Consider the following 10,980-nt stretch of genomic DNA (forward strand, 5'->3'; position numbering starts at 1 on the left):
ATTTGTTCTGCCCACGCTCGGCATTGCCCAAGCGTTTAATCCAGAAACTACTTCTCTTCCGGAAAAGGTATGTCGGGATCAAAAAGTCAAACCCTTCCCAAATTGTCTGCGCGTATTCGAGGTTCCGCGTCAATGCACAAGCTGGTATTCTCGGCCTTAGACAACTTAAAACCTCAAAACCCTCCTGAGGAACCTTCTCCAGACTTTGATGATGCAAAGGAGGATGACGCAAGTGTTCTTTGTGAGCACCTTTCAACTGCTAAGAAAATCTGGGCTATGACTGGGTATTTAGTTACACTTTAATCTTTCCAAAAGAGAGAGGGAGAGAAAGTAAATGACGAAATACCATTTTAGAATTACTATGGTGCGGCCAAGGCAATCTTTTCCGACAACCCCCTGGGAATCACCTGCGGTATGGTCTGCCCGACCAGCGATTTATGCGTGGGCGGTTGCAATTTGTACGCAACGGAAGAGGGTCCCATAAATATCGGCGGTCTTCAGCAATTCGCGACCGAGGTTTGTATGCGCGGGACGTGCACAACGACATTCAAGCTACTCCCTTCCAGATGTTCAGTAAAATGATGGTCAAGCAGATAAGGGACCCGAAAACGCCAAGACCGAAGCATCCGGATAGCAAGATCGTGCTGTTCGGTGCCGGACCGGCGTCCTTGTCGTGCGCTACGTTCCTGGGCCGGCTTGGGTATGATGATATAACGATTTACGAGAAGGAAGACTACTTGGGTGGCTTGAGTACGTCCGAAATTCCGCAGTATCGGCTTCCGTTGTCGGTTGTCAATTTTGAGATTAGATTGGTTGAAGATTTGGGGGTGAAAATTGTGAGGGGGCGGTCGCTGTCGACCGATGATTTGACGGTGCAGCGCGTCCTAGATGATGGGGCTAAAGCAGTTTTCGTTGGTATCGGCTTACCGCAGTCGAAACCGATGGGGTTATTCGAAGGGTTGACGGCCCAAATGGGATTTTACACTTCCAAATCGTTTTTACCGGACGTGGCTCGCGCGAGCAAACCGGGGATGTGCGCTTGCAAGGCGACCTCGGGCACGTTGCCTCGGTTGCATGGTAATGTAATTGTGCTAGGTGCTGGTGATACCGCCTTTGATTGTGCCACATCCGCGTTGCGTTGCGGTGCTAAGAAGGTCTTCGTGGTGTTCAGAAGGGGCTTTAGTAACATTCGCGCCGTTCCCGAGGAGGTATCATTGGCTATAGAGGAGAATTGTGAGCTGATCGGATTTTTATCACCGCACAAGGTGAACGTTAAAGGAGGAAGGATAAGCTCGCTCACATTTAAACGCACGGAACAAACAGACGAAGGAAAATGGGTTGAGGACGACGAACAGTTAACCACCCTCAAAGCAAACTTCGTGATATCCGCCTTCGGTTCCAGCTTGTTCGACGAGAAGAGTGGGTATGATAAATTCGCCCTTCTAATCGCTAACACCATCTATCTTTAGTCATTAACGCGTTACTCCCGCTGAGCTTGACCGAAAGCAACCTCCCCACTGTAGATTTAACCACAATGCAAAGCTCGCACCCTTTAGTTTGGTGCGGAGGAGATTTGGGCGGTGTCGCCGAAACCACCGTCGAATCTGTGAACGATGGCAAAACCGCCGCTTGGTACATGCATTGCGCCTTAGAGGTACGTAAAGCTCTCAGTCCGTCCCGTTCCAAACCCTAAGTTTTAGGGGCTTCCGGTAACCACAAAACCGGCACTTCCACTGTTCTACACGGAGATCGACAACGTGGACATTTCAGTCGAGTGCTTGGGGCTCAAGTTTGAAAACCCATTCGGCTTGGCTTCGGCGCCTCCTGCGACTAGTTCCGCCATGATCCGTCGCGCATTCGAGCAGGGCTGGGGTTTCTCCGTAACCAAAACGTTTTCGCTCGATCAAGACCTGGTGACGAACGTATCGCCTAGGATCGTACGCGGTATTACTTCCGGCGCTAATTACGGCCCCCAGCAGGGATCCTTCTTGAACATTGAGCTAATTTCGGAGAAGGAGGCGATGTACTGGTGCAAAAGCATCTCCGAGCTGAAGCGCGACTTCCCTACGAAGGTAATGAGAGGATACTGGCCCAGTTGAGTTAGTCGAGAGTTTCAGATCGTTATTGCCAGCTTGATGTGTCCTCACAATGAAAGTGACTGGGTGAAATTATCACTCATGGCCAAGATGGCGAACGCGGATGCGTTGGAATTAAACTTGTCCTGTCCACATGGGATGGGGGAATCCGGAATGGGGTTGGCGTGTGGAAGGGTGAGTCTCTAATTTTAGCTTAACCCCATCGCTATTGTTGTGCTTCAGGATCCTGACAAAGTTAGAGATATTGCACGGTGGGTCACAAACACCGTGTCGATTCCGGTATTTGTAAAACTAACCCCAAATATCACTGACATTGCCGAACTCGCTACTGCTGCATATGAGGGTAAGATTTTAGCATTCAATTTCCTAAAAAACCAGTTACTTAGGTGGCGCTAGTGGTGCCTCGGTCATAAATACAGTCTCTGGATTGATGGGTGTCAAAGGCGATGCGACGGCTTGGCCTTCGGTCGGATTCGAAAAAAGAACCACGTACGGAGGTGTAAGTGGCAACGCCATAAGACCCATCGCGTTAAAAGCGGTATCGAGCATAGCACGCGCGCTTCCAGGATTTCCAATACTAGGTAAATCACTAATTTCCTGGAACATTAAAGTTAGAGTTGCTTTAGGCATGGGAGGGATAGATTCGGCAGATGCCGCCATGCAATTCATACAGTGTGGAGCATTCGCAGTTCAAGTGGGAAGCGCGGTGCAGAACCAAGACTTTACTCTCATTAATGACTATTGCACCGGTTTAAAAACGTTGTTATACTTAGAGAACAAATTCCCGAAATGGGACGGGCAGAGCCCTCCAACTTCTAAGCACCAGCTGGGGAAGCCGGTGGTTACCATTTACGGGAAAGACAACAAGGTTTACCTAACAAAGTTGTTGGTCGCATACTCATCCCCATTTCAGGTACTCCCACATTTTGGACCTTATCGTCGCGAACGCGAGGAGAAACTGAAGGAGTTAAGAACCGCACCGAAGGAGAACGGCGAAGTGATTAGTAATGGTGACCACGAAGCTAACCTTGTCAAAAACGGCGAGGTGGTTAAACTTAAAGATGTAACGGGACGCGCAGTACCACGTATTGGCACTTACAAACAGTTAGACTTGCAAATGCAGGTTGTTGCTCTCATTGACGATGTAAGATCATAATTAATTTCAAAGAAAGTCTTTGGTCAGCGTTTATCTTATAGGACATGTGCATCAACTGCGGAAAGTGCTACATGGCTTGCAATGACTCAGGGTACCAAGCTATAGAATTCGACCCAGAAACTCACGTACCCCACGTGAATCAGGATTGCACCGGTTGCAATATGTGTTTGTCTGTCTGTCCCATTATCGATTGCATTCAGTATGTACCAACATGTCCCTATTTCATTTTTTTAATGTCTCTATTTCAGAATGGTGCCAAAAACGATTCCGCATTTAATTAAGAGAGGCGTATCCAAACAGACGTTATCGCTAGTGCATCCTTTACAATAGTTTATCTCTAAACATACTTTTTTTAAGTTAAATAAAACTGTTTTTTTGTTGTATCACATTTTGAACCTTTTCCAGTGTATCGTCACTGGTTGTTGGATCAGAAGATAAAAAGTTTACAACCATATACCAACCTATTCAGTTTGCCGTTGGACACCCTGTATGAATAACTATCGCCGTCAGAGCAATTTTTCTCTTGGTTAGTCCCTACGTGAATAATCATTGTCCAATCTCCCCTAAATTGCACTTAACTTGGCTACCCTCATTACTTTTGCTTAAGGAAATCGTCTATAGTCTACAGACTAAGAAGCGATATTTAAGGGATGAAATTCACCCACTACTTTAGCCTACGAAGAAGACCAAATTTAAAAATGATTTCCTTACAACCTGAGAAGTATACTAAATAAAGTAGTATGAGATACAGAATAGAGATTAACTTATACAGAGTATTCTTAATAGAGAAAGAGATCAAAAGTCGGATAATTCCTCTTCGGTTGTATATTCAGAGGTGTGGTCCGAGATCTGCTGTATTGATGTTGTTGGGTACGAAACACCATCTTCGCTTGCAACTATCGGCGGTTGTTGTTCTTCAAAATTGGTACCAACTGTTTGTGTTGGAAGTGACTCGTAGGCATTACGGCAGCAGTTACAGAATTGTGATTGATTTGATATTGGTTCGGTCACAGTCAACTGGCGTATAGCCCCACAGTAGCAGCTGCTCACATCTGACAAGTCAAAGGATGACACACAGTGCAAGTCGTAAATGTACCTGTAGCTTAGATGGCATAGGAAGGAAGTCAGTAGAAGAAGTAGGGCAATAGACGCCCCTGTCACCTGAAGCAAAGTACTAAGAGCTTTCTGTTGACGCGCAAGAATTCACTTACAAAAACGACGTAAAAGAAGTGGCCAGCTTTTGACCTTACGGGAATGATTTCTGTGTTGCACATGTGATAGATTGCCAAGGTCGGTTCGTATTGATTTCCATCAACTGCTGTAGTTGTCCATCCATCATCGCACGTGCAAAATCCGCTATCTTCGTTCATCTTTCCATGGTTGCAGCGAATGTTCGGCTGTGGTCGCGTTACCGATACCCTTGGCCCGACTTCACCTCTCCAAAGGTCCTGTTGCAACTCTTGTAAGTCTTTTAAGTTTATATCCTCTAAGTCTCGGCACTGGTTATTGAGCGGTACATAGGACTTAAAAAGAAGGCCGTCCATTTTGTGAGAGGAACACGTTGATGCTTACCACGTCAGGTAGTGACTTGTCGGGATCTGCTACACATAGCGGAACCTTTTGGCAACGTCTCCATTTGCAATTGAAGTAATTACGCGCGCCCAAATACTTCATCTGACAATTCACCGGTTCGCACTCGCTTAGTGGGTCCAGATCCACAGTGTCGCATTGGGTCGTATTTTTATCTCCGCAGTAATCTAAAATTTAAGCTGATATTAATTTTCGCCTCAAAAATCTGTTCACCTAGCAGTTCTGCGGTAAATTGCGTAATCAGCGTGTTGAACTGTATGTTAACGCTGGTCTCACTGGAGTTATAGGTTATTGAAACAAGGCAGTGTCCAAATCTGTTGTGCAAGTACTGAAACATTTATTAATAGAGAAGAGGTTTTCCTTCACGTTTACCAGTGTTGGAGAAATTAGCGAGATGTTCTTCGCGGAGTGCGGTGCTAACCAGCCCATATCCCCTCCGATCAGTTGCATCGTGCGGCAGTCCATATCGTTCGGTGCAAACACCTCGCAGCATTTTACCATCTTGGCGTAGATGTGGTAGTTGCTTTCGCACAAATTTTCAACGGTTACGTCTGAAATGTTACTACAGGAGACTAGGAATAAACTAAAAACTTACAAAGGATCATCGCCATGTCGCCTCTGGATATTGTTGCCAAACCAGAATCCTGCAGTAATTGAAATTTGAAATGGATATGAGTTGAAATGGAGCGACTTACTTTAATTACAATCTTGGTTTCTAATAATTTTATGTATAATAAGAGGTAGAATAATATAAGCATGTAACTGACATGATTGTAGTGACATTTGCCAGTTTTGACACTAATGCTTGATCTCCAAACGAGTTGCTTGGATATACTCAATTAATCCTTCACTCGGTGCCATTGTGACCGAATGCGAAGACCTTCCACAGGTTGGAGAGGACCGTCCTTCTCATTAGACCCTGGGAAAGTGCAGAGGCACGTCTCTAGGTTAACCAAGGTGATAGCCGTCTTATACGGGCTCCTGGATGACACAACCACCATCTTGAAGCGCCTCCAGAGGCAAAGTCCTGGTTTCAGGACGAGCCTATGGAGGATGTTCGTCCTCAGAGAGGAGCTTGGTACGGTCTTCCTTGCATTTGGTGTCGGTGAAGCGGTCGCTGGGGCATTCTTCCCCAACTTAACCCGGCATCCCACTGCGGGTCCTATAGGTTTCGGAATCCGCGATCCACTGACTGGGACTACCACGTGCTGAAAAAGTCAGAGCGGTTGAATGGGCCACCTTTGCTCTGTCGGAAAGCAGGGCAGGTGGAAGCGGCTGCCGCATTAGTAGACGAGGCCATACCAGCATCAAATGAGGACAGCTGCAAACCTTGGTGGAAACCTTGAAGTAAGGAGGTTTTCAGGATATCAGGTTCGTATCGTCATTTCCTCTAAAAAATGGCGGAGAAGACCATTACACTCATTCCAAGATGCTCATAGGGCTGGCATATCCACGGAGACGACTCTTCACACGCTTGTGTGCAAGGTGGAGGGGAGGGGAATGTCTATCAGGGGGGGGGGTAGCCCTGGGAGCGTTCTTAGATATCGGGGGTGCGTTTAACAACAAGTTCGAAAGGTTGAGAGACTCGCCCATTTGGGAGTCACTGGAGCCACGAAAACGACGCCAACTTTGGTCATGGAGGCACTTCTGGGAGTACAGCCTTTACAGTTGGTTGTGGAAGCACGGGCTTGGAAAGCTTCTACACGGCTAAACGATTGGGAGGAGTGAAATGATCGCGGCCGGCTAGGGGAAATCAAGTATCATTTTTGGTGTCAAATTCAGATTAATTCACGTTAATGCAAACTAATTCAAACTAATCCATACAATTTCCGAGGAGGAAGCAAATTGAGTTGCATCTAGAAAATAGTTAAGTTTCAAGTGACGAATAATGTATCTCAGTGTACGCGAGATAAAATCGATACCCCCCTCCCCTTTGGGAGGGCGTAAGGCTGTAGCGAAAATGTAATGGCCGGGAACTACGGTTGTGATAATGATACCTGCCAAATTTCTAGTCAATCCGTCAATTCCTGTGGGCGTAATCATGCCAAAAAAGGTCGAAAGGGTTCTAATAGTGTCAAAACCAAGTTCAAAATTCCTTTTGGCTGTGTTGATCAGGTGTAGGTAGATTTATTTAACCACCTTACCCACTAAAACTCTTCTTCCAACCCGGTAACAGCCGTTACGCATTTCTTCAGGGTGAGCTAACCTAGGCTAAACTCGTACGCATGTCTAGGACTTCCGAGGTTTCCTAGACGTGCGGTATCGATGCTATTCGATAGTCTTGATGAGAGTACGGGTCATTAAAAAGCATCCGGGCTCTCCTAGACGAGTGGAACCGATGTCATTCGATAGCACTCGACGTGACGAATCAAATGATACCCTGTGCGCATGTCTGGGATTTCCGGATTCATTCACGTGAATTCGAATTATTTCACATTACCTAATTCAAATTAATTCACGTGAATTATTTCACATTAATTCAAATTAATTCACGTGAATCCAAATTATATACCGTTAATTCAAATGATATCCCGTTAATTCCAATTATTTCCCGTTAATTCTAATTAATTCACACTAATTCAAACTAATTCACGTTAATTCTAGTTAATTCACGTCAATTCAAATTAATTCACATTAATTCAAATTATATGCCGACCTGCGTAGCTCAGATGAGCTTACGTAAGAAGCTCTAACTTTGACTACAAGGGGCCTGGGTTCGAATCCCAGGTAAGGCATGGCGGTTTGTGATTGTATAGTGGGTTGAGTGGGAAGAATAGCAAATTGCTAACAGTCCGCCCACTATAAAATAAAGGCAATAAAATAAAAGGCAATAAAAATATCCCGTTAATTCAAATGATATCCCGTTAATTCCAATTATTTCCCGTTAATTCTAATTAATTCACACTAATTCAAATTAATTCACGTTAATTCTAGTTAATTCACGTTAATTCAAATGAATTCAGAGGAGTGTACACAAAAAGATCAAAGTTGTTTCTACCTAGGAGGCAGACTTGGGCACGGACGGATCTGGGAGGAAACCCTCAGATCCTCCTAACCCCTCCTCGCAAGAAGTGCTGTCTTACTAAGACCAAAGAGATATATTTAAAGTCATTCTCCCGGACAAGGAGCAGTGGCTGGGCTCAGATTCCTCAAACCTGAGGGGCTCGTGCGGTTTACAGACGAGTCCCTAACAGAAACAGGAACGGGCATGGGAATATTATACTATTATAGAAAAATTGTTTTAATCCCATTATTGGGAACCCTTTTCACGCCCTAAAGAAATATTTAAGATGAAGTCCTTCACTATTTAATCTTCTTTCACTTGTGTTAACCAGTCATTTAGGATTAGAATTGTTTTCAAAATTGTTACCTTTATTTCAAAGAAAGAAGATATCTTAGGATGGGCTCCTTGCAAACAAAAATCACTACCCTGTCAGTACCCAAAAGTGCATTTAAACCTTCATGTATTACTGTCAGTAGAAATTCATGATATGTACTAAAAAAAATTTCATTTTTGATCCCTTAAATTCATGCGGTGCTAGCAAGGCATTCTTGTAATATTAACCGAACCCTTCATTCTCAAAAGTTGAATGCGAATCGCTGAAAAACCTAATTTATATCGAATCGATCAAGTGTTGAGCTTTTATTTAATTTAATTTGTAAACTAACAAGAAGGGAAGAGTAAGAGCTTAAAATTTGAGGATTAACGCGTTCAAATTCTCAAAAATGTATGAATCGACTTTTTAATTGTGTACTCTTATTGGCCAAAGTGATGGAAGGTAAATAGTGCAGTCTTAGATTACGAACGGTGAAGTTTTCCCTTGTAGTACGTATTAATTCTATCTATTTTTAAAGTTAGTAAATAGAATGGTAAAAAATAACCTATCGGTGACAGCTGATCATCTTTTTTCTTAAAAATAACGGGATGGACGTTGTAAATGTTACATCAAGGAGCGAAAATTGAGAAATTACAACAAGAATCAAAGCGTGAGACCCTTGCGGCCCCAAGGCAGATTACCTACTAATTTACACGGAATTGTAACCAAAACGGGGAAAAAACCGTGCAATTTAATCCCCGAAGTATCGCATAATTATAAACTGAGGCTCCCCATTTCTTTCTTAATTAAGTGTCGTTTAAACCGTCCACTCAACATCGTAATTTTTGCAGAGTCGCGGGAGCGGATGAATTAATTTGACAAATTTTCCGAAGGGCAAGTATCGATACGTTTCGAAAAAGATAAAAGAGCTTTTTTGTTTGTTTTCAGAAAATATAAAAGACCTTTCATAATCTTTCATAAATGTATCCATGAACTCGATATCATTATAGAGTATAACATCCTGAGTATTTTGTTCAAAGCTCAACATAGCTGTAACTGTCATGAGCTTTCAAGTATAAAAAGCTCGTGCAGTAAGCTTTTAAACTTCACGCATGAACAAGTCGCCTGTCCCGTCAGAACAACTAACATCATCCCCTTTATACAGCGCGAGCCGAAGTTTTTATCACACAATACCATGTTTATTCCCGATTTAAGACAACGCTAATTGTCCCGAGGACCTACTTACCTCGAGCAAAACTCCGATCGAGCTTATGAAACAAGAATTTTAGATAAAAGGGGACGCTTTTAAGTTAGAGAACGCGTGAAACAATCAAAACTTTTTTTCCTTCCGTCTAACTAGCATATCTTATATACACATATACACCATTATAGATTTTTTTCAAGTTAGGGAAGATTGGAGCTCACCAATTTTGTCATGCGCAATATTTATGTATATGAACTTTGGAAATTCGTTTTTTATTTTACAGGTCCACTATACATTGACTTGAGGGTGAAAAAAAGCGAGGGTGGCTTCGTTAGGGTAAAAAAATACTAGATTTGCATTCTGAAAACCTTCTAGGAATTTTCCTTTTCTTTTGTTCATTTTTATGCTCATCAGAAGAATGCATCTAAAATAGGACTGTACCGAAATTCTGCTCCTCGACCCGAATCCGCGGACTTTTTAATTGCCCTACCACAAAATTTCATTTCGTGATCAGCTGCTGTACAAAAAAAATATTCCGTGACCGTTTGAGGGTGAAAAAAACAAGGGTAGTTTAAGGGTGCAAAAAAATGAAGGGAGATATTTTTTATGAATGCTCAATTGCATTGTGAGGTTTCGATCACCGGCAAGGGGAATCAATCGATAATTTCGATTTCTGGTGCTTCCGGGTTGGACTAGGTTAGTTGCACTCTTACCTTGAGTTTATGCGGTGCTTGCTAAAAAATTGGGGCAAATTCTTCGGCTTTTTTTTTCCTTTACCGTTTCGAGTTGTATGTACGGTTTGTGTGCGGATTATCTACAAATGTGGGATTGCTCTGCAAACTTCGCGAAAGCGGTGGCGCTGATGATGTTCGTTTATGGCTTTGTGTGTAATAAACAAAATAATTAAGGGTTAATTATGCCATTTAAAGTGAACGTTGATGCAGCGCGGAGGCAGATGAGGGATCGATAACGCGAAGTGTCACGCGGGTAGGGTTGATTAGCAGCGGCAATGAGGGGCGGTCCAGACGCCTCGCGCCGCCGCCGCCGGTAGCGTCGCGGTACCACCCCCACCTCGCAGTTACAAAATGGATACTGCGCTATTCCTACGCCGAGAGAAGACACTTATAATTAGAAAAATTCAGATCGAAGCTCATCTTTAAACAACTTTCGGTGAGAATCTACCACTTACACAGAACGAAGAGGAAAACTTATTTTCCCCCCAGTCTCCTTTGAGTGGAAAACAACCTAAACAATTTAAAAGAAAAAATGTCCCAAGATGCTCACGTTGACCCCGTCTCGTGAAAAACATATTTTTTTTATTATTTAAGCATAAATATGCGATGGACGTTGTTTTTGCCTCACGTGTGGCAATAAATTTACTCACTAAAGGCTGTACGTTGAAAATTTTTAATGCCACATAATTGGAGAGGGTACGATAACATCGTATGCGCATAGGAATTAATTTATTTAGTTTCTTAAATGTCTCAAGACGTTCGCTGAATTTCATTCGCATATTCCACGAGGCAGGAACGACAATGAAAATTGCGTAGTCTGTACGTGACAATCGCCAGTTACGTTCAATTCTGAATTTCCTTTTAATTTTGTTGAATTTCTGTC

At 43.3% G+C, this 10,980-nt stretch overlaps 2 protein-coding genes across 2 annotated transcripts; one reads left to right on the top strand and one right to left on the bottom strand.

Annotated features, from left to right (window-relative positions):
• The first annotated feature begins 49 nt into the window (after positions 1 to 49).
• Positions 50 to 3,640, top strand: LOC116174196 (dihydropyrimidine dehydrogenase [NADP(+)]-like). The gene is made up of 11 exons (XM_031492072.1): positions 50 to 516; positions 567 to 1,419; positions 1,470 to 1,654; positions 1,701 to 2,072; positions 2,118 to 2,270; positions 2,319 to 2,439; positions 2,483 to 2,677; positions 2,723 to 2,964; positions 3,010 to 3,240; positions 3,294 to 3,451; positions 3,501 to 3,640. The coding sequence occupies exons 1-11, from the start codon at positions 415 to 417 to the stop codon at positions 3,580 to 3,582; spliced, it is 2,694 nt and encodes an 897-aa protein (XP_031347932.1). The 5' UTR covers positions 50 to 414; the 3' UTR covers positions 3,583 to 3,640.
• Positions 3,641 to 4,035: 395 nt separating this feature from the next.
• On the bottom strand, positions 4,036 to 5,620 carry LOC116174844. Its single transcript, XM_031492852.1, has 7 exons — positions 5,538 to 5,620; positions 5,438 to 5,486; positions 5,215 to 5,393; positions 5,056 to 5,170; positions 4,825 to 5,009; positions 4,464 to 4,775; positions 4,036 to 4,413 (listed from the first exon to the last, which is right to left on the bottom strand). The coding sequence occupies exons 1-7, from the start codon at positions 5,598 to 5,600 to the stop codon at positions 4,048 to 4,050; spliced, it is 1,269 nt and encodes a 422-aa protein (XP_031348712.1). The 5' UTR covers positions 5,601 to 5,620; the 3' UTR covers positions 4,036 to 4,047.
• Positions 5,621 to 10,980: the final 5,360 nt, after the last annotated feature.

This window comes from Photinus pyralis, unplaced genomic scaffold (assembly GCF_008802855.1).
Source record: "Photinus pyralis isolate 1611_PpyrPB1 unplaced genomic scaffold, Ppyr1.3 Ppyr1.4_LG6, whole genome shotgun sequence".
Taxonomy (NCBI): Eukaryota; Metazoa; Arthropoda; class Insecta; order Coleoptera; family Lampyridae; genus Photinus; species Photinus pyralis.